The sequence below is a fragment of the Thalassophryne amazonica genome, chromosome 20 (genome assembly GCF_902500255.1).
Source record: "Thalassophryne amazonica chromosome 20, fThaAma1.1, whole genome shotgun sequence".
In the NCBI taxonomy this organism is placed as follows: domain Eukaryota; kingdom Metazoa; phylum Chordata; class Actinopteri; order Batrachoidiformes; family Batrachoididae; genus Thalassophryne; species Thalassophryne amazonica.
Window position 1 is genome coordinate 3,255,272 of NC_047122.1, and position 24,290 is coordinate 3,279,561.

At 40.8% G+C, this 24,290-nt stretch overlaps 1 protein-coding gene across 3 annotated transcripts in view; it reads left to right on the top strand.

The window, feature by feature from the left end:
• The window catches only part of LOC117501937 (septin-7-like), a 192,008-nt gene that overhangs the window by 14,982 nt on the left and 152,736 nt on the right, over positions 1-24,290 (top strand). Inside the window, exon 1 of one of the 3 annotated variants that reach the window (XM_034160906.1) lies at positions 10,411-10,455. The exons of the other annotated variants lie outside the window; for them this stretch is intronic. Coding sequence (XP_034016797.1) covers positions 10,426-10,455 — 30 coding nt within the window. The 5' untranslated portion in view covers positions 10,411-10,425. Of the gene's footprint in view, positions 1-10,410; positions 10,456-24,290 lie in introns of those variants that run through there. 3 annotated transcript variants of the gene reach the window in all.

The window sequence follows — 24,290 nt, forward strand, 5'->3', positions numbered from 1 at the left end:
GAAGCAAGAGTGCAGTTGTACAAACGAGGCGTGGCAGTGACACAAGCAGAAATGGGCGTGGACAAATGAGACAGATGAGGAAAGACTGGTGCAAGAGAATGCAGTTGGATAAATGGGGCGTGACAGTCACGCTAACAAAAACGGGCGTGGGCGAGCAAGACAGAGGTGAGGAAAGGCTGGTGAGGGACAAGAGCGTACAGTGACAAAAGGAGTGTGACTGACATTACCTAAAACCAGCAAACAAAATAGCATACCAAAACACAAAAAAAAACATCCACACGAAAAAAAAAAACAGAAAAGCGATCATCAAGACCACAAGAGGCTGAAACAGAAACTAGAACAGAACTCAACACATGGCAAACATATGATAAACAGAAAGTAAAACAACAGCTAAACAAAGGTCGGGGCAGACAGTGGGTCAAAGAAAGGGGGCGTAACCATGAGCCAGGATGGGGCAGAACCAGGGATGGGTATTGATAAGGTTTTATTTAATTTTACTTGCAAGTTTATTTTATTTACTTACAGTTTGTTTATTTATTTTCCATTTGTGGGCAACCAAGCAAAATATCTGTCGTTCTATCTTGACTTGTCAGAGAGCCGCGCAACATTTGGAGCTGTGTGAACAGAACGGAGGACGATTCTCGTTTCTTTCTCCCAACAAGACAGGAGTCCCAGTTAGTGACTTTAATCTGCACAAAAGTGACTCACGATTGACATATTCAGGGATGAAAGTGGTGAAAAACAAAAAAAGCTGAAACCTAAAATTACCCCCCAACACCACCTGGACGAAAATGTTTGAATTCTAGAAGCTCTGAAATGCAATCTGGGACTATTCCAGACAATAAACTGCTGTGAGAGCAGCATCCATTTAGTGAGAAAAAAAATACAACTTATTCAAATTCATTCCAGTAGTATTTTGCTCTTACTAGGATGCAGCAGTTTTGTAACTTGGCAGATAGTTCTGGAGGAAATCACTGAAGAAATTAACACATTTCAATATATAAATTGAAAATAATAAATTGTCATTAAACTTAAATAAGACAGGGATGAAGTGGAGGTGTAAGAGTCACTAGATGTTCACAGGAAACACTTATTTATTTATGTATGTATTTATTTATGTTCATTGTTAGTTGGTTTTTATATTTTCTGTTGTGTTTTTAATCAGGTTCTTTTTGTCTCTTTCTCTAAAATTGTATTGTAGCATTATTAATGTTATTACTCTTGTTGCTATTATTATTATTAATATATAAACAAAAATACATTAAAAATATTACAATTTGTAATACAATTGACTCTTTTATGACAATGAACACTGAGCCATTAATTATTATACAGAAAACGAATGCACACAAACGTGCTGAGATGCGAACAGCTTAATGCTAACTTTAACAACGAAAATACCATAGACATGCTAACGCATTAGCATTGGTCCCGTTTTTAAGTTATGAAATACATCTATCAACTGTTTCAGAAGACCATAACAGGTCAGTTTAACATTAAAAAAAGGTAAATATTACTCACAGACATATGCTGTTTGGGGTTTTAGTGGGGAAAAATTAAGATAAAGCAAAAGAAAACAAAGAACCAATGAAGCAGTGAGTCAGATCAATGCTCATTGCTTCAAGCTTCAAAGAAGAGCTGCGCTGCAGAAACATTTGATTACAGACCCTGCAGGGGTTCTGTAAGTTATTTAATCAAGTTGATCTTATTCTTAAAAAGCAGATATTAGCTGTGTTCTCAGTGGTATTTAATATCCTGAGTCCTTTGAAATTGGAGACTTGAAACATCTAATCAAAATGCTGTTAAATGTTTCCATAAAATCAAAAAGTTTGATCTTTACATTTGAGTTAGGTGGTTTGTGTACCAACAAGGCTAGATGTTAGAATGTTCTCTGTGAATTTACTGTAAGCTTTCCTTTTAAATGTCAACCTTTTGACAGTGTGAGGTCATTCATCTAATTTGGGAAAGAAGTTCTGAGGTTGAATGGTAGATGAGCCGTATCAGCAGGCGTGTTTAGAAGAATAACAGTCTGCCTTGATGCGTGGAATGTCTGAGCTCTTCTAAGGTCATGGGAAAGCGCTGGCATCCTGTGAGCTGTTTGATTCATACTTGATGCTCATGGTCCTACTTTTGGACGTGGTCAACCTCAGCTTCCTGGAGGCAAACATGCTCACCACATTATTTCCGCTAGTTTAGCAAACGACCGCGTGCACTGTGCGTTTCTTTAATTGTTGCTGCAGATTCATTCCTAACTGTCCCTATTTCAACCTGAAGCAAATGTTTTTAGCAGCTCAGTCTTATTTCAGCTTTGACGACGGTTAAAGCAGCTCAGCTGTTCTTTAGCTGCTCTCAGTATGTCAGGAAGCTGTAAAACCTTCTTTGATTAGTTTTGTACGCTACCGTTTCATTAAGTAGACGTTCCGAACAAGATCCATCTGGCTGTAATAGTTCAAAATTAATATACTCGCTCATCATCTTGCCTAACTGAAACAAGGTTGATGGATAAGGGAACCAAAAGGTGTGTGTGTGTGTGTGTGTGCGCGCGCGTGTGTGTAAACAAGGTTGATGGATAAGGGAACCAAAAGGTGTGTGTGTGTGTGTGTGTGTGCGCGCGCGTGTGTGTAAACAAGGTTGATGGATAAGGGAACCAAAAGGTGTGTGTGTGTGTGTGTGTGTGTGTGTGTGCGCGTGTGTGTAAACAAAATTTGTCTAAGAAATGACACACACACACACATTTTCTTCCTCCCCCACTCTTTGCGTGCAGCCACTGCAGACCGCTGCCCTCATGAGCTCGCTCCGCTCCGGCCGCTTGCCGCCCTGCTCCGGCCGCTTGCTGCTCCGGCCGCTTGCCGCCCCGCTCCGGTGAAATCACTCAGCATTTGTTGCTGTTAGCAGAGGATAGTTATGGTGCAGCATTTAACGAAAACAGAATAAAGAATAAAGGAGTTTAACAGAGTTTTGTGTACAGTGCAGTGCAGTGCCCGTAGGACGTTTGTATTCCTCTAGAAAATTGGTAGCTGAAGTAGATTTTTCATGGCTGGTCATATGATATATCTTGCATAGTTTGAACAGACAGTCTACAATGTAAACAAACCTGGTGAAGTGTGGACAACAAGACCACATCGGGACACAGCAGAAGTCCATCACAGGTGCTACACCTCCTCCAGATAACCCTCTCAATTTGACAGAACGTTTCATCATCATAATCGCCCGTGAACTCGCTGGATCAACGCCCTCCACCTGCGCTGAAAGATGCATGTAAACTCTGCTGGTGCCACGGTGCATTCTGGGAAGTGCAGGGGGCCGCAGGGGAGATTATGGGAAACGTTAAAGTACTGAATACACAAAGACCTCTTTCACTCAAATATTGTTGACAAATCTGTCAGTGAGCACTTCTCCTTTGCCGAGATAATCCATCCCACCTCACAGGTGTGACATGTCAAGATGCTGATGAGACAGAGTGATTATTGCACAGGTGTGCCTTAGGCTGGCCACAATAAAAGGCCACTCTGAAATGTTCAGTTTTTTCACACAGCACAATGCCACAGATGTCACAGGTCTTGGGGGATGGGGGAGCGTGCAGTTGGCATGCTGACTGCAGGAATGTTCACCAGAGCTGTTGCCCGTGAATTTAAAGGGTTAATATGGAGGTTGTGAGGCGCAAACCCAGAAGACTCAAAAACTGACAGGAAACAGACTTCAGTTTTCAATGTTGTAATGAAAGATGCCTTGACTGAACAGGGAGTTACTACTTCAGCTTGCAAACTGAACACCCAGCACTCTGCCTGTACCTCTGCCTGCTCTCCAGCACCACATCCAGATGGGCAGGCCGTTGCCCTTGGTGTGGATCACTAAAGTTATGTGATTGGTGCATTTTGGCCTTTATATGCGGTGACTGTTCGCGTTGTATTAAACGTTATGTGTAAAATTAAAACTGTTTTGTCCATGTAGTGTGATAAGCAGAAGAACAGTATGCATCATGGCATTCCAGAGAAGATCTGAAGTTGATGTTGTTGTTGTCATCATTTGTATAAGGAGATATGAAGTTACTAAAGTAGCTCCTTTCTCGACCATAAGCCGTCTTCAAAGGCGTTTCAGAGAATTTGTTAGTACATCCAACCAGCCTCACAACCGCAGACCAGGTGTAACCACACCAGCCCAGAACCTCCACATCCAGCATGTTTACCTCCAAGATCGTATGAGACCAGGCACCCGGACAGCTGCAGCAACAATCAGTTTTCAGAACCAAAGAGTTTCTGCACAAACTGTCAGAAACCGTCTCAGGGAAGCTCATCTGCATGCTCGTCGTCTATACTTTTTCTTCACGGGCTGCTCTTTCTCTTTTCTCCACTTCAAAAGAAATCCCACCTTATGAACTGAAATCATGTAAACCAGGTTTTTCTCATTATTGGTTAACTGAAGTGTATGCAAATGTTCAGACTATTACAGTTATCTGAGTACTAAAAGCTGCCTGATTATGGTTATGTAAACATGTTCCACTACAGGGAGCTCAACAGAACACCGGCACCAGTAATGATAGCCCACGGTCCATGATCTGGCTGTGAAAACAGTCTTCACAGGGGCTCCCCAAAAATTGCATGTACCTTTGAAGAAGGAGCACATTTCTGCTTTTCCAAACTGCCACAAGAAACCATCCATCTTTGATTCTTTCACCAAAACATCAAATCTAGGCTTGTATCTCACATGTACCTTTCTGGCAAATTGTAGCTGAACCTTGAGGTCTTCTTTTTTAAGAAAATCCTCATTTATACCACTTCATCATGAAGCTGTATAACTGGGGATTAGGGTTGGGTATTGAGAACCGGTTCTTTGTGGGTATCCTTAAGAATTGATTTGATCCACTGACATCAATAACCTTTTTGCTTAATGATTCCCTTATCGGTCCTTCAGAGTGGCTGTTGTTTTTGGGGGTGTTTCAGGAAAATGATCATGTCTCTGTATTGATTACAGACCCGCTGCAGGGTCTGTAATCAACTGTTTCTGCTGCGCGGCTTTGCTTTGAACCTTGAATCAGTGAAGCGCTGCTTCGTTGGTTCTTTGTTTTATTTTGCTTCATCTTAATTTTTCCCCACTAAAACCCCAAAGAGCATATGTCTGTAATATTTTTTTATACCTTTTTATGTTTACTTTATAACTTAAAAATGGGACGATGCTAACGCGTTAGCATGTCTATGGCGTTTTCAATGTTAAAGTTAGCATTAAGCTGTTCACATCTCAGCGCATTTGTTTTCTGTATAATAATTAATGGCTCAGTGTTTGTTGTTGTAAAAGTCAAATGTATTACAATTTCTTTAATGTGTTTAATTTATTTTTATTTATATATTATTGTTATATAATAATATATATTATTTATATATTAATAGTAATAATAGCAGCAACAACAGCAATAATAGTAATAACTAATAATGCTACAATACAGTTTTAGAGAAAGAGACAAAAATAACCTGATTTAAAAACAACAGAAAAGATAAAACCAACTAATAATCAGGGGTGGACACAGTTCCACTAATCAAGCTAACCACTAATTATCGAAGGTATTGTTTTCATTATCTGATTAGCTTTTCAGATAACTTTGAAAACCATCATCGGACCAATTATCTATCGATAAGTTTTGGTCTGATGATTTTTAGACCGCTAACATATTTTTGCAGACATGGTAAACAAAGCTTAGCAGTTACAAACAGACCACTCTGTCCTCTGCAGGCAAAGGAGAGCTGAAGAAAACAAACTCATTTCTTTTGATCCCATACTGATACGCTGGCAGTATCACCCAAGTCATCCAGAGGCATAGTGTTTTAACTTATGGTTAAAATTTTAACCAAACTAATTTCAGACAAGTTATTGTCTGAATTAATGTCACGTCTGAAGTTTTATAAAGTGAAAATATCAGATATGTTTTAGTTTTAAAGTAATGTACTAATTTTGAAGGTTTTAGTGTGGACATGCTGTGTCAAGAAGTGCATTATGGGCATCTCAGTTTCTTTGTATATTGTGCCTAAAACTCTTGTGAATATATTCTCTGGGTTTATAGATGTTGTTACTGTATTTGTACGCATCTTAAACATAGCAGACACGGATTATCTGGAATTCTGTTTTGGCAAGTTTTCACAGTCTCTACTGCCATCTACTGGCCAGTAGTGTTCATGGCAATATGAGCGTCTGGACGCCAGGAGATGGAAGTGGAATGGAATTTATTTAGACACCGGTAATAGCAGACAGTTACTTAATTACAACTTGACTTTTTTTTTTTTTTTTTTTTTGCAAATGTACGGCGCCCACCTGGGGACATGGTGGTTACATTTATTTTGGCCCAGATTATTGTGTTCCCTCGCAATATTATTGCGTTCCCACGCAATAGGTTTTGCGTTCACTCGCAATAACCTAATATATTAAATCTCATGCCTATCAGAGCACACAGTGAGTGAAATCAGGTGGGGGGGAGACTGAATGCATATTTAAGTAATTTAACCACATACAGCAACACATCCAGGTACAGGTGCTATAAAAATAGTTAAGCTGTCAAATTTACAATTGATGATGATTTATTTAATTCATTTAAAGCCTGATTTATGCAGCTGCAGCTCTGTAACTCCGTGTCATGCAGTGACATGTGTGACAGTTTTAAAGTTCTCCCTCAACAAGCTTTTCGTTCTACAATCATCAGCTCCAAATCAAAGGTGTGCTGTACATTTTCCTCTTTTACCGACTTTGTGTTGTAAGTGTGCAGACTTTTCTCATCCATTTGTAATCAGCGTGTGCACCACAAATACTATCATAATATGATGGCAGATGAAGGAGTAAAAGCAGAAAAGTGTCTGATTTAACAGGTCAGGCTGCGGGTTCGAGTCAGAACACGGTGTGAAAAAAATAAACATTTCGACTATTAATCACAGAAATGACTCCGGTTTCACTTTCCTCAAATTGGCGAGTGTCAGCACGCTGAACTTTAATTTGTACCTTGGTTATTGCGCACATCCACACTACTCTGGGTTTTTAATGGAAATACATTGCGATCTGACCGGACATTTCATCCGATGTGAGCGAAAATCCGTTATACAAAATCCATTATGTGTTCATTACATGCAAAACAATCCAAAAACTTTGGGACTTTTTTGTCTGGTGACTGTGAATATCTGGTTTATATGATGACGGTTTAGGTGAGTTTTACTGTACATGAGACTGAACAATAAATTTACCTCTCAAAGCTTTGACGATGAAGTCGCTTCCATCCCACACGACTGACTTTATTTTCCCTTTTTTTTTCTTCTGTTCAGATCTGAAGGGAATCTGTACATCTTGAAGCCCTTGTTGTGTCTTTGTGCCTCCAAATGCACAACAACCCAACATTTTCAGCCAATAAATAAATAAAATAGCTGATTTTCCATGCAGACACATTAACAGTGAACACTTTTTGAAACCAAGATGGCACCATGAGTCACGTGACCTTTTTTTTTTTTTTTCCAACTCCTCATGTCGCTACTCTCTAAATTAAAGTACACGAGTTTGAGTCAGAGTTTGCTCAGCTGGATTGTATCAAAAGCTGAAGTGAAGTCAACAAAGAGCAGCCTAGCAAAGCTGTTTTCTTGCTCTCGGTGTTCTAGTAGTGTGTAGATTACAGTAGCTTTCTGTTGACCTGTTCTCCCTGGATGCACATGGGTGGAGTGTTCATGGTACTGCTTTCTTGATATGCTTGATAACCAGCCTCTCTGGACATTTGGCTGGTGTGGGGTGAGAGCCACAGGTCTCAAACATCCTGTGCCCAAACATTTGACTGTTAGGGCACAGGAACAATTGTTGCTGCTTTGAAGCAGACTGGGACCCATGACGTGGACAGTGACATGTTGGAGATGGTCTGCACATCTGCACAGTCTTTTAACACCTGTCCCAGCACCCCGTCTGGTCCGGCTGCCTTCCTGGGATTGATGTTACGCAGGCAGAGTCTCACTTCATGCATGCTCAGGACTGGGGCGTGTCGGTAGAGGGGAGCGGAGGCAGTGCTGGGTCTGTGTCATCCCTGTCAAACCGGCATAGAAAAGATTTAACTCCTCAGCCAGGGTTGGACAACAGTCCACTGAGGGAGATGTTGTTTTCCTATAGTCCCTGACAGGCTTAATGCCTTCCCACACCTGCTGGGGGCTTGAAAGAGTTGTTAAAATTGGCTTCAATCTGCCTTTTGTGTCCTTGTTTGTCAGATTTAATGCCTTTCCTCAAGGCAGTCCTGGCTGCACTGTCGGCGTTGGTGTCCTCAGACCTGTACGCTCCGTCCCTCGCTCTCAGTAGCTGTTGTACCTCGTGTCATCCAAGGTTTCCGATTTGGAAATGCATGTATTTGCTTCCAAGATATTACACAGTCCACATACAAGTTGATGTAGTCCAGCACCGTCATCGTGTATTCATCCAGGGATTCCCGTGACAACGTGCCCTGGCCCTCAGACACATCCTGGTTTGTGTGGTGAAAGCAGTCCTGGAGCTCAGGGACGCCCCATCAGGACACGTTCTCACTGTTTTAACCGTACACCCAGCCGTTTGAGTGTTCTGTGTTTTGACAAAACGTGAAATGGTTTCAGTGCCTGATAGTGTTCATGAAGAGTCTGTGTGCACGCGTGCTGAAGTATCTGCTGTGATGGCTGCTTTTGAAACATTCTCAGGGCTCCAGACCATAATTGTCCTTCAACATAATTATTCACGTTCCCCACTTTAACTGTGTTACTAACCAGTGCTTTGGTCATAAATTCACCCCTTGGCCATTTCTGATGGTTACACTTTTTTCTTATCATCATTAATATAGTAAAAGTATTACATTAATGTGAAATTTTTCTTTTTCTTCTTTGTATTCTTACTTCTTCCTCCTTCGACGGTTGCGTTTCATCCTGGGCTGTTTGACATTTTAACAAATGTTCCTGGTCATGTTTTGATACAGATTAATAGGTTGTAAGTTGTTATGAAAGTGTGACTTTAATAAAGACTCATACTTTCTTTAAATGTATTCATTTCAAAACTCATATGGTGTGTTTTTTTTTTTTACATATTTTAAATCACTTTGTATTATTAACTGAAATGTTATTGATAAGTACAACAGTAAAGTGTGACGGCTGACCCCACTCTGCCCCGTTCACTCTCCAGCAACACGCACTGTGCCGGCACACTCAGGACACTCACAGGCATGGCACGGGTATCTGTGAGTGTCTGTCTGTTCATTGTGGGTAAACTGTATTTCTGAGCAGTGCCAGATGGGCACTGATGTCTGATTGGTGCTGCTCTCTGTTCACACGGACGAACGCTGTTCATCACGAGCAGCGCAGAAAACAAATTCTCTACCGGTGGACACCACATGCCGTGCATCCCACACAGGTGCATGAGTGGTTGTAAAGTGTCCTGTCTCAAACGGCGGTCACACATTTGATATGTTGTCCTTTCCAAGGTGGTACCAGAGACTGGGATCAGGTGTTCACCGGTTTCTGCCCGTGCAGCGAGTGTGAAGGCTTCAGCTGGCAAGTGACAACTTGACCTCACTATCTTCAGAGCTAATGCTACGACAGCTAATGCTCATATCCAACAGCTAAAACGTTGGCTATGAGAGAGTGTTGCATTTTCATCTCAGTTTTTAGTCAAAAACATGCTGCACGCACATGAAGCTAAAACAGGATCAACATGAAAGAGCTCATGGCTGTTTGTGATGTTACGAGCCCGACTGTAGGTCTGACTTTGTTGGTTTGTGCTCATTATGACGTTTCCTGATGATGTTGTCATTTTAGCAGCTTCTTCCAGAAAGCTGCTCACTCTGCGTCGTGTTTTTGACAGCATGCTTTGGGCCAGAACAGGCTGGGATCCAGTCACATCGGACTCTGCTGCTTGTCAGAGGTCTTTGTGCTGGTCAGACGCAAAGTGCTTGAAGTGTTTTCTGTCCACATACACGGTGACCTCTTACCTTTACTCTTTATCTGCTTCTGTATGATCATTGGTGCACTTAATAATTAAAACATGTCTGCGTGTATGATTTTGTCAGTCTGAAGACCAAAGCAATCTGAATACGTCTGCGCGAAAATGGCTAGTTTAGATTTGATGCTACAGTATTTCCAGGACTTATTTGTTCAGAACTGTGGGGGAAAGAAAAAAAAAATGACACACTAGCTGTCACATGATTCTTTGGGCAGAGGTCATGAAGGTGATTGGCTCTGAGACACACCCAGTGGGCTGTGCTTAAGTGTGACACGCCCACAGGGTTTGTGGAGGAACGATTAAATGTCTTCGGGGAGGATGTGTGTTGAGCAGTAGAGCTCTTCTGTTCAGACATTGTTCCTTTTGCTGATACTAATTTATTTCTGTACTTCTGTTTTCTCTTTGTTATGGTCTCGTGGATCTGCCTGCTTTGGTCGATGCCTTTCTGTGTCATTCTTGGTCATCATGACATCCTGCCTGTTCTCCCGTCCAGCTGTAAGTACCATTCTTCATTCTCAACGGGCTCCCGCCCTTTGGATTTGTTGCCAGTTTCACTTTGCTTGTGCATGTGACAGTGGCCTTCCTGACCATCAGCGCTCTGCAATTGCGTAGTAACAAGGCTTCACAAGCGTCTTCATAGGCCTGTCTGTCCTTACTTATGTGTGGCCAATTTGCACGTTATAATTTGTCCATGTGACTCAAAACAGGAGGCTCACTGGTCCACACCTGTATCTGTCAGGACTCAAAATTTCAGAGGTCAATACTTTTTACGGAGTTTCTTACAGACATTTTGCAGACACATGTTGAATCACCAATTAACTGGCTCCAATCCTGTGCTAACTCTGCCACAGTTGTGGTCAGGTGCTGCTGAAGGTTCTACAATGTCTTTAACGTGACGAGACCTATTAGTGGTCATGACTGACTATAACTTATGCTTTGCCCGTATAAGAAGCACTCATTGGACTGACAAATACTTGGAACAACGGGAAAGTCCAAGGACTTCAGTGAACATGTATAATGCAAAACTGTAGATTTACACAAGTTGGGAAGGTCTCTTGGAGCCATTTCTGAACAACTGCAGATTCCAAGATCGTCAGTTCAAATAATACATATATAAGTACAAGTTAGTTGGATGTCACCACTTTTCCCTGGTCTGTCACCCTCAGATGAGAGTAAATTGGTGAGGATGTTCAGGGACAACCTAGGAAACATCAAGGCTCAGGTCTGCGATGACCTGGAAACTGCTGGAACACCAGCATCACTATCCACAGTGAAGTGAGTTTTACATCTCCATGGACTGAGAGGGAGCCCCTACTCCAAAACTGACACCTTCAAGGTACAACTCCAATTCCAATGAAGTTGGGACGTTGTGTGAAATGTAAATAAAAACAGAATACAATGATTTGCAAATTCTCTTCAACCTATGTTCAATTGAATACACCACAAAGACAAGATATTTAATGTTCAAACTGATAAACTTTGTTTTTGTGCACATATTTGCGCATTTTGAAATGGATGCCTGCAACACGTTTCAAAAAGTTGGGACAGTGGTATGTTTACCACTGTGTTACATCACCTTTCCTTCTAACAACACTCAATAAGCGTTTGGGAACTGAGGACACTAATTGTGAGTGAAAACCGCTTGCTAAAAACAGGGAAAATAAAGTAAGACCTGGATGGCATGAACATGTGGCCCCATATCATGCTGAAGCCCGGGAAACATATAAGCTGTGGGTCCTGGCTGTGAGACCTAGGCAGAGCCCAGAGCTTGAGAGTAAAAAGCTGGCTAATGCCAGATATAAGTACGCTGTTTTTTATCTCTAGAAATGAGCAAGCCATGAGGACTGACTCTATGGCTAGTAAAATGATGGGTAACAGTATTACTGACTTTTGGAAAGAGGTGCGGGCCCTCAATAACTGTAAATCTTCCCTTCCTTGTACTGTTGAAGGAGTTTCTGGTGAAGATAATATTGCTGAACTATGGAGAAAACATTTTAGTTCTCTTTTTAAGTGTTTACAATATGACCCGTATGTGGAGGATTCTGTGACCCATGATGAATCAATGACAATCCTGACACACGAGGTGTATGAGGCTATACAGAAATTACCCAATAGTAAAGCATATGGCATGGACTTCATAAGTGCAGAACATCTGAAACACGGCAATCAGAGGCTTTCCCTTCTTCTAGCACTCAGTTTTACTGGACTGTTGATACATGACATATTGCCAGATCGTATGCTATCCATTCTGCTTGTACCGGTCATTAAGGACAAAACGGGAAAGGTTGGGTGTCTGGACAATTATCGACCTATTGCACTGGCCAGTATATTGTCAAAGGTGATGGAAAGAATTCTCCTTGACAGAGTGAATGTATATATCTCTTCCCTTGACAATCAGTTTGGGTTCAAGCCAAAGCATGGCACAGATATGTGTATTTATGCTTTAAAAGAAATAGTGAACTCGTATAAATCTAAAAATTCAACTGTTTTAATGTGTTTTATAGATGCTTCCAAGGCATTTGATCGCGTGAATCACAAAAAGCTATTTATTAAATTAAAGCAAGGAGGGGTGCCTGGATACATTGTGAGGGTACTTGCCTATTGGTATGCACACCAGAAAATGCACATCAAGTGGGGGGGTAGTATATCTGACCCTTTTAGTGTGACCAATGGAGTTAGGCAGGGTGGCATTTTGTCCCCTGTTTTATTTAATCTGTATATGGACGAGCTGTCTAGAGGCTTGAATGACTGTAACACAGGTTGTATGATTGGTGGTGTACTAGTCAATCATCTTATGTATGCAGATGACCTTGTGACCTTTAGTTTAAGTAGTGCTGGGCTGCAACAGCTTCTTAATGTATGTTCTGACTATGGTTTGCAATTTGACATAAAGTATAATTCCAGCAAAAGCGCTGTTATAATATGTAGAACTAAATAGGATAAAAGTCTCAAATTTCCTGTGTTCAGACTGTCTAATAATCCTCTTGATGTTTGCAAAAAGATAAAATATCTAGGGCACTGTATTACAGATGATATGAATGATGATGATGACATATACAGACAGTGTTGTAAGTTATATGCGCAGGCAAACACTATAGCCTGTAAATTTACATTTTGCGTATCACCACTTTGTGAACTGTGTGGAAAAAATAGTCCAACGGATTAAGAACAATGTTTCTCAACGTTCAATTGCAAGGAATTTAGGGATTCCATCATCTACAGTCCATAATATAATCAGAAGATTCAGAGAATCTCGAGAACTTACTACACGTAAGCAGCAAGGCTGAAAACCAACATTGAATGCCCATGACCTTCGATCCCTCAGGCGGCACTGCATTAAAAACCGACTTCATTGTGTAAAGGATCTTACCGCGTGGGCTCAGGAACACTTCAGAAAACCATTGTCTGTTAACACAGTTCGTCGCTACATCTACAAGTGCAAGTTAAAACTCTACCATGCAAAGTGAAAGCCAAACATCAACAACATCCAGAAGCACCGCCGCCTTCTCTGGGCCCGAGCTCATTTGAAATGGACAGACACAAAGTGGAAAAGTGTGGTGTGGTCTGATGAGTCCACATTTCAAATTGTTTTTAGAAATCATGGACGTCGTGTCCTCTGGATAAAAGAGGAAAAAGACCATCCAGATTGTTATCAGCACAAAGTTCAAAAGCCAGCATCTGTGATGGTATGGGTGTGTGTTAGTGCCCATGGTATGGGCAACTTACACATCTGTGATGGCACCATCAGTGCTGAAAGGTCCATCCAGGTTTTGGAGCAACACACGCTGCCATCCAAGCAACGTCTTTTTCAGGGACGTCCCTGCTTATTTCAGCAAGACAATGCCAAGACACAATCTGCACGTGTTACAACAGCGTGGCTTTGTAGTAAGAGTGCGGGTACTAGACTGGCCTGCCTGCAGTCCAGACCTGTCGCCCATTGAAAATGTGTGGCGCATTATGAAGCGCAAAATACGACAATGGAGACCTCGGACTGTTGAACAACTGAAGTCGTACATCAAGCAAGAAAGGGAAAGAATTCCACCTACAAAGCTTCAACAATTAGTGTCCTCAGTTCCCAAACGCTTATTGAGTGTTGTTAGAAGGAAAGGTGATGTAACACAGTAGTAAAAATACCACTGTCCCAGCTTTTTTGAAACCTGTTGCAGGCATCCATTTCAAAATGAGCAAATATTTGCACAAAAACAATAAAGTTTATCAGTTTGAACATTAAATAGCTTGTCTTTGTGGAGTATTCAATTGAATATAGGTTGAAGAGGATTTGAAAATCATTGGATTCTGTTTTGCTTTACATTTTACACAATGTCCCAACTTCATTGGGATTGGGGTTGTAGATTGAATTTAGAAGCTGCCCACATGGATAAGCCAGATGCCTTCTGGAAAAAGGTTTTATGGTCAGACGAGACAAGGACAGACTTATTTGACCACAATGACAGGAGGTATGTTTGGAGGAGTAAAGGTGAGGCTTTCAAACTTAAGAACACTGTACCACTTGTCAAGCATGGAGGTGGTCCCATCGTGCTGTGAGGCTGTTTTGGTGCTAGTGGTACTCTGGCATTGCACAAAGTAGATGGAATAATGAAGGAGGAGGAATACTGCCAAATTCTTCAACATCACCTCAAATCAGCTGTTGGACAGTTGAAACTTGGCTACAATTGAGTATTAAAACAAGACAATGATCCCAAACACACATTAAAATTGGTTGTGGGTTGGATAAAGCAGGAATGTCCTTCCCAAAGCCCCGACCTCAACCCTATTGACAATTTGTAGACTACACTTAAAAGCTGAGTCCGTGCCTGGAAACCAACCAGCTTGAATGACCTCTACCAATTCTGCCAAGTAGAGTGGCCAAATATCAGCCAGAATGAGGTCAGAAGCTTGTTGATGGCAACCAGAAGTGTCTGGTTGAGGTGCAGCTCACTAAGGGACATTTAACCAAACATTAGTGGAGGTGTATGTGTGTTTTTGAGCCTGTGTGCACCCAATTTTTTTTAAAGTCATTTATGATGTATCAGGGTTTGCATTAGAATTTTTGGCCACTGAGTCCTGGGACACAAAAGGTATTGAAAATATGGGTCCCAAGGCCCAACACTGAGTTCCAGTGCCTCAACACGGCTTTATCGTCTTGCAGAAAATGGGCCTGGATAAAGTGTGCAAGGCATTTTGTGTTAAACGCAGACACCAGATTAACGCCCAATCTCAATTCTCTTTTGTACCCCTTCCCCTTCCCCTTGGCCCTACCCCTACGCCTACCTCTTTAAAACAAGGGGTAAGGCAAAGGGGTATGCCTCTAGCCCTATGAATTGAGACACCCCTCCGCCTTAGGAGAAAAAAAAAAACTGCCCATCTCAAACTGCCGTCTTCACTGTTTGTTAACATGGCAACCGAAATGCAACTTGTTGCAGTAGCCTGTTTGCTCTTTTTATTTTCTCGCCTTTCTGTGTAAATGCAAAGAAATAGAAGAAGTCGCAGATTTTTTGATGCATTGCAATCATGTCATGTTAATTTAATTAATTTGTAATTTATAACAATTAATAGTATTAATAATTAATTAATTAGAAATTGATTAATGTTAATAATACCAATAATAATTAATCAATAATAGTAATAATTAATATTGTTTGAGTAATCATTAATTGATTTAGTAATTAATTAATTAGTAATTATAATAATTTATAATGAGGAGAATTTATTAATTTATATAGCGCCAAATCATGACTAATCACCTCAAGGCGCTTCACAAACATCATTTAAAAGCAGAATAAAATTAAATAAGATTAAAACACAATAAAAATTTTTTAAACATAAATAAGTAAAAGAAGTAAACTAATAAAAAGAATAAAAGACACACAATCATATAAAATACTAATGATAAAACAGGAAAACAGTTTATTTAAAATAAATAAACATGAAATATATCAGTCTGTGTGCATTGAATGTATACATTATACAAGTTTGACTTTTTGAATGGAACTACTGAAATAAATGATGATTTCATGATATTCTAATTATATGATCAGCACCTGTATGTATGTTCTGGGCTGCATCTAGTTCTGTTAACCTTATATTTCTTTTTCAAATTCTCCCACTTTTTGCATCCAGCCCTATTTCCTTTAGAAATTTCCTTGACAAATAATATCAGTCTGTCAGGACGTCAGGTTGTGTGTTACACATGTACATGTGTGTGTAGATATTTTCTAACTTATTCCCATTGATGAAACTTCTCATTTTCTGCCTCATTTTCTTATTAGGAGTCGAGTGTGTTCAGGGCTCCCTGTTTGTTTACTAAATACACACACGTGTTACAGACCTTGAAATCCAACAGCAGGGGGCGCTATTATCCAAAGATTTATGAACATAAAAATTAACCTGCTTATACTTTATCATGATTTTCTCCGTTGTGAGATATAAAAGTGTCTTATCGTAGCGTTCGTGTGTATGTGCATTATAACGCCTCAGCGCACGAGCAAAGTTACGATATTCTTCAGAACGACAATATACACAACATGCATCCAGCAGCAGACATGTTACTGTCATAGACAACTGCCTGTAAAGTTTTTTGGCAAGTTATAACTTTCTAAACAGCGTAACTTGTAATGAAAGCCGCTTCATTTGTTTATTTTTTCAGAGACAGCAGTAAGCTCCTCTACCCCTCCAAACGGAGTGTGCATCCAGATTCACTCCAAACGGAGGGGTTTGTAGCCCTCCGCCTTCCCCTCTGCCTCGCTCCAAAAAGAGAATTGAGACACCCCTTTGTCTCTCGTGCCTGCGCAAAACGGAGGGGAAGTGGTAAGAGGAAGGGCCAAGGGGTAGAATTGAGACTCAGCCTGAGTCTAATGTATTTTGACCTGGTGAATTAAAAAAATCCCTGTTGCCAAGCTTAATTTGCATAAAACAACATGGCTACAGGGGTTTTTTTTGTTTGTTTTTTTTTTAAATCAAATTTGCTTGTATTGGTTCTATAAAATAAAATGAAACTTCTATTTTCAGGTATTTTGATCTGCTGAATTAAAAAAAATATATATATGTCAAGTTGTATGGCTACTCTTTTACCCATAATTAGCATAAAACAACATGGCCTCCTAATTTGTCATATTTTCACCAAGTTAAGCTTCTTTTTTTTTTCTGCTACAGAAAAGAAAATGAAACTTCTATTTCTATGTATTTCAACCTGCTCAATTCAAAAACTGCAGTTGGCAAGTTTCAACCCTAATTTGCATGAAACAGCAAGATGACCCATTTTATTTATTAGTATGTGTTCCAGAAATAAAATGAACAGTTTCAAGCATTTTGGTGAGATTAACTGCAAAATGTCTATATCAAAGCTGTACATGTAATCCTTTATCCCAAATTTGCATAATGAAGATTAGTATTTTCAACACTTTTATGCCTTCAGTTGTATGAAAATCACATATAGTTAATATTTTCACAACTGACTAATGTTTTCATTTTAAGGTCTTAAGTAGAGCAGCCGGAGATGCCAAATTTTCCTTGGCAATAATTCAGGGCTGTGAAAACTCCGCGGATCCATGGGATTCCGCGGATTTCATCGGGGTTGGGGGGTTAGTGATGTACTCTTTAATCATGATCATTACTGAGTTTTTAAAATGCTTATCACAAAGCGACATCATGCAAGTTTTATAAGTCCGCGGACACTGATCTGTGTGTTACAGATACAAATCAGTTTCCTCGGATCCGCGGAGTTTCGAGGAGAATAAATCAATCAATCAATCAATTTTATTTATATAGCACCAAATCACAACAGACAGTTGCCCCAAGGCGCTTTATATTGTAAGGCAAGGCCATACAATAATTACGTAAAAACCCCAATGGTCAAAACGACCCCCTGTGAGCAAGCACTTGGCGACAGTGGGAAGGAAAAACTCCCTTTTAACAGGAAGAAACCTCCAGCAGAACCAGGCTCAGGGAGGGGCAGTCTTCTGCTGGGACTGGTTGGGGCTGAGGGAGAGAACCAGGAAAAAGACATGCTGTGGAGGGGAGCAGAGATCAATCACTAATGATTAAATGCAGAGTGGTGCATACAGAGCAAAAAGAGAAAGAAACAGTGCATCATGGGAACCCCCCAGCAGTCTAAGTCTATAGCAGCATAACTAAGGGATGGTTCAGGGTCACCTGATCCAGCCCTAACTATAAGCTTTAGCAAAAAGGAAAGTTTTAAGCCTAATCTTAAAAGTAGAGAGGGTGTCTGTCTCCCTGATCTGAATTGGGAGCTGGTTCCACAGGAGAGGAGCCTGAAAGCTGAAGGCTCTGCCTCCCATTCTACTCTTAAAAACCCTAGGAACTACAAGTAAGCCTGCAGTCTGAGAGCGAAGCGCTCTATTGGGGTGATATGGTACTATGAGGTCCCTAAGATAAGATGGGACCTGATTATTCAAACCTTATAAGTAAGAAGAAGAATTTTAAATTCTATTCTAGAATTAACAGGAAGCCAATGAAGAGAGGCCAATATGGGTGAGATATGCTCTCTCCTTCTAGTCCCCGTCAGTACTCTAGCTGCAGCATTTTGAATTAACTGAAGGCTTTTCAGGGAACTTTTAGGACAACCTGATAATAATGAATTACAATAGTCCAGCCTAGAGGAAATAAATGCATGAATTAGTTTTTCAGCATCACTCTGAGACAAGACCTTTCTAATTTTAGAGATATTGCGTAAATGCAAAAAAGCAGTCTTACAGAGGTCATCCATGTCCTTATGTCTGTAAGACAATCCTGCAGTTTAGCTAATTTGTGTGTGTCCTCTGGCTTCATGGATAGATAAAGCTGGGTATCATCTGCGTAACAATGAAAATTTAAGCAATGCCGTCTAATAATACTGCCTAAGGGAAGCATGTATAAAGTGAATAAAATTGGTCCTAGCACAGAACCTTGTGGAACTCCATAATTAACCTTAGTCTGTGAAGAAGATTCCCCATTTACATGAACAAATTGTAATCTATTAGATAAATATGATTCAAACCACCGCAGCGCAGTGCCTTTAATACCTGTGGCATGCTCTAATTTCTGTAATAAAATTTTATGGTCAACAGTATCAAAAGCAGCACTGAGGTCTAACAGAACAAGCACAGAGATGAGTCCACTGTCTGAGGCCATAAGAAGATCATTTGTAACCTTCACTAATGCTGTTTCTGTACTATGATGAATTCTAAAACCTGACTGAAACTCTTCAAATAGACCATTCCTCTGCAGATGATCAGTTAGCTGTTTTACAACTACCCTTTCAAGAATTTTTGAGAGAAAAGGAAGGTTGGAGATTGGCCTATAATTAGCTAACATAGCTGGGTCAAGTGATGGCTTTTTAAGTAATGGTTTAATTACTGCCACCTTAAAAGCCTGTGGTACATAGCCAACTAATAAAGATAGATTGATCATATTTAAGATCGAAGCATTAAATAATGGTAGGGCTTCCTTGAGCAGCCTGGTAGGAATGGGGTCTAATAGACATGTTGATGGTTTGGATGAAGTAACTAATGAAAATAACTCAGACAGAACAATCTGAGAGAAAGAGCCTAACCAAATACCGGCATCACTGAAAGCAGCCAAAGATAACGATACGTCTTTGGGATGGTTATGAGTAATTTTTTCTCTAATAGTTAAAATTTTATTAGCAAAGAAAGTCATGAAGTCATTACTAGTTAAAGTTAAAGGAATACTCGGCTCAGTAGAGCTCTGACTCTTTGTCAGCCTGGCTACAGTGCTGAAAAGAAATCTGGGGTTCTTATTTTCTTCAATTAGTGATGAGTAGTAAGATGTCCTAGCTTTACGGAGGGCTTTTTTATAGAGCAACAGACTCTTTTTCCAGGCTAAGTAAAGATCTTCTAAATTAGTGAGACGCCATTTCCTCTCCAACTTACGGGTTATCTGCTTTAAGGTGCGAGTTTGTGAGTTATACCATGGAGTCAGGCACTTCTGATTTAAAGCTCTCTTTTTCAGAGGAGCTACAGCATCCAAAGTTGTTTTCAATGAGGATGTAAAACTATTGATGAGATACTCTATCTCACTTACAGAGTTTAGGTAGCTACTCTGCACTGTGTTGGTATATGGCATTAGAGAACATAAAGAAGGAATCATATCCTTAAACCTAGTTACAGCGCTTTCTGAAAGACTTCTAGTGTAATGAAACTTATTCCCCACTGCTGGGTAGTCCATCAGGGTAAATGTAAATGTTATTAAGAAATGATCAGACAGAAGGGAGTTTTCAGGGAATACTGTTAAGTCTTCAATTTCCATACCATAAGTCAGAACAAGATCTAAGATATGATTAAAGTGGTGGGTGGACTCATTTAAACTAACATATTCATCCTGCTGTAACCAGGTTTCTGTAAGGCATAATAAATCAATATGTTGATCAATTATTATATCATTTACTAACAGGGACTTAGAAGAGAGAGACCTAATGTTTAATAGACCACATTTAACTGTTTTAGTCTGTGGTGCAGTTGAAGGTGCTATATTATTTTTTCTTTTTGAATTTTTATGCTTAAATAGATTTTTGCTGGTTATTGGTGGTCTGGGAGCAGGCACCGTCTCTACGGGGATGGGGTAATGAGGGGATGGCAGGGGGAGAGAAGCTGCAGAGAGGTGTGTAAGACTACAACTCTGCTTCCTGGTCCCAACCCTGGATAGTCACGGTTTGGAAGATTTAAGAAAATTGGCCAGATTTCTAGAAATGACAGCTGCTCCATCCAAAGTGGGATGGATGCCGTCTCTCCTAACAAGACCAGGTTTTCCCCAGAAGCTTTGCCAATTATCTATGAAGCCCACCTCATTTTTTGGACACCACTCAGACAGCCAGCAATTCAAGGAGAACATGCGGCTAAACATGTCACTCCCGGTCTGATTGGGGAGGGGCCCAGAGAAAACTACAGAGTCCGACATTGTTTTTGCAAAGTTACACACCGATTCAATGTTAATTTTAGTGACCTCCGATTGGCGTAACTGGGTGTCATTACTGCCGACGTGAATTACAATCTTACCAAATTTACGCTTAGCCTTAGCCAGCAGTTTCAAATTTCCTTCAGTGTTGCCTGCTCTGGCCCCGAGAAGACAATTGACTATGGTTGCTGGTGTCACTAACTTCACATTTCTCAAAACAGAGTCGCCAATAACCAGAGTTTGATCCTCGGCGGGTGTGTCGCCGAGTGGGGAAAAACGGTTAGAAATGTGAACGGGTTGGCGTGTACACGGGGCTTCTGTTTAGGACTGCGCTTCCTCCTCACAGTCACCCAGTCGGCCTGCTTTCCCGGCTGCTCGGGATCTGCCAGAGGGAAACTAACGGCGGCTATGCTACCTTGGTCCGCACCAACTACAGGGGCCTGGCTAGCTGTAGAATTTTCCACGGTGCGGAGCCGAGTCTCCAATTCGCCCAGCCTGGCCTCCAAAGCTACGAATAAGCTACACTTATTACAAGTACAATTACTGCTAAAGGAGGCCGAGGAATAACGAAACATTTCACACCCAGAGCAGAAAAGTGCGGGAGAGACAGGAGAAGCCGCCATGCTAAACCGCCTAAGAGCTAGTAGCTGCGCTAAGCTAGCGGATTCCTAAAAACACACAAAGTGAATAATGTGTAAATAATTTAGAGGTGATTCAGCAGAGGGAGTGCTTTAGTTAAGGCACGTGAAGATTACGCTGTGAAACAAATCGTTATCTATCAATCTAACTGCGCAGATTAAACAGCTAACAGATACAGCAAAACACCGCTGTGCTCCGGAACAGGAAGTGATACAATACCGCAGTGAGCCAACCACCAGTAGATGCCACTCAAAGCCTGGCTGTTACGACAGTTGTCGTAAAGCGGGACTGGTTGGTTGCTGCGGTGACACTGTGTGGCTCCTGTGCGAAGCTTAAGCTAAACTTAGCATGTGGACATCACAAACTTTTAGAACTTTCAAGTTTTTAAAAGAAGAATTCTGCAGCATGTCTGTGTCACGGAGCGACATCAGACAGAGTGAAGATGGCGAGAAAGACAGTTTGAAAAAGTCTGATAAGGACAAGAATCCGTGGAATTGTTGCTGGCTTCATGAACACACCTGAAAGATAAACAGGAAAAGCGAACTGGTAAGAATTTTTTTTCTCTCCCTGGAAAATAAACATTGTGCTGTTCAAACAGGATTTCAGAAAAGATTATGGGCCTTTTTTTCTTTCATTAATCTAGACTTTCTTTCATTGAAAAAAAGACACTGTGGCTTTGAATGAATTTAGGCTACGTGAATTTACACAAGAATGTAAATTAGTTTTTATTAATGTAGACTTTTTTAATGGGGAAAAAAGACACTGTGGCTTTGAATGAATTTAGGCTACGTGAATTTACACAAGAATGTAAATTAGTTTTTATTAATGTAGACTTTTTTAATGGGGAAAAAAGACACTGTGGCTTTGAGTGGATTTACAGCAATTTACACGTGAGTTTTTACTATAAGGTATGTTATTGATATTTTACCCTGATTTTTAAAATATTCTGCAATCTTTAGCTGTGGTTTTTGACATGGTTTAACAGTCTTTTCAGTCTTCATGAATTTCATGTAGTTTAATTGTTTTGAGTTAATGCATAATTTGGTTTACAATTAAAAGGAAAATCATTCCAGGTCCAACTTCCACATCATATTCTGTTATTTCAACATCATCATTGACAGTTCAAATGAAAGGTTGAATCTAGGATTATTTAAATATGCACTAATTTTGAGATTTGTTCTTCCAGGAGAAGTTGAAAAAGTATCAGTAGATGAAAGTTTCATTTGGTTTCACCCCAGACCCCCTGCGAATTTTCCTCAGATTTCACAATTTTCATTTCACAGCGCTGATAATTGCTGTCCGTTTTCTAAAGTCGGAAATTAAAATAAGTCTAAAGTTATTTTAGATGAACAGATTGTAATGGAACATGTTTTGAGGATAAATATGCGTATCTCTCAAAGCTTAAAATATGGGAAAATACAAAACCTCATTCACCTGTATTTGTTTGTTTTGTGGACCTCAACTTGCGCGAGTTGGGGTTGGGGTCTGAAACCGCGAGTTAATGAGGTTGACCAGAAACCTATAGTAATCTTTACACATTAGTCTAAATTTTCGGGGTCCACAAATCGGTTGCGAGTAAAGCTAAAATGAGAGTTATGCATACGCAAGTTAAGGCCCCTTCACAAGTAACTTGATTGAAGCCGAAAGCGCACAAAGGAACAATTGTGTGGCATTCGTGAAAAATCATTGCCACCTCTAACGCCTCGTACACCTCCCGCTACAACTATTCGCTCACCGGTGGCCAAAAGACAAAGTGTGCCCTGAGAGCCCATTCGATCCCTCTCGCGGCAGGTGTCGGCCAAATTCCAGGTGAGACATATGAACATCCAACACCGCTCGCTGGACACTTAAAAAATGTGGTGCCATTCGTGCTGTCAGCACGTAACTGTTGAGCAGACGACCCCTTTCGAGCTTACGGTGAAATTTGTCAAAGTGCCCCCATGAGTGTGGCATTGCAAAAAGCAACACATGTGGTGTGTGTGTGTGTGTGTATTGCACTTGGATGACATGCCGATATGTACGTACAGATCTGATCACATGGGGGCCGGACAGCCACGCCTGGGCACACAGCACGGCGAGGCACCTGCCAGCTGATCGCAGCACTCTGACAGCTGGACATGATGTGTCACATTACAAACACAGACCACCGCCTGGACAGCTAACCCTAACCCTAACTACATGTACAATTACATAACAAATAACTAAAATGAATGATCACATAACACAGAGACAGAAAGTGACACTTTGGTTTGGGCGCTGAGTGGACAAAGGGGCGTGACCCCAAACAACAGCAGCTGTTGAGATCTCTGCTCCTGGATGTCACAGCTGGGGAACATGTACCATGTTTTGAAGGTCTTGACCTTACAACTGTGTCTATGCCTGCTGTCCTCATATGGAAATACATAAAACATCTTTCGCCTTTGTGCCGGCTGCACACAGCATACCTCGGCAGGCTGCTCCATGTGAAATGGATTGTCATCATGTGAACACGCAGCAGGCGATCTGAATGTCACGCGTGTCCGGCCCGACATGCGTGTTTGGCCGGGCACTCGCCCAGCCTGACACGCGTGTCCTCTGAGTGGCGCACCACAGGACTATGATGATTCAACAGTGCGACAGGTAGACCACTTTCAGTCACGTATCACCAAAAATATACAGTAACAAACTCCGTTTTGTCAGTTATTACGGCGCTTTTTCTCCATAATTAAAGATGAAGAAAACGTCCTCTTTTATATGTCACCTAAATTCTGTTTTTTAAAAAAAATGTTTATCTCCTTGTT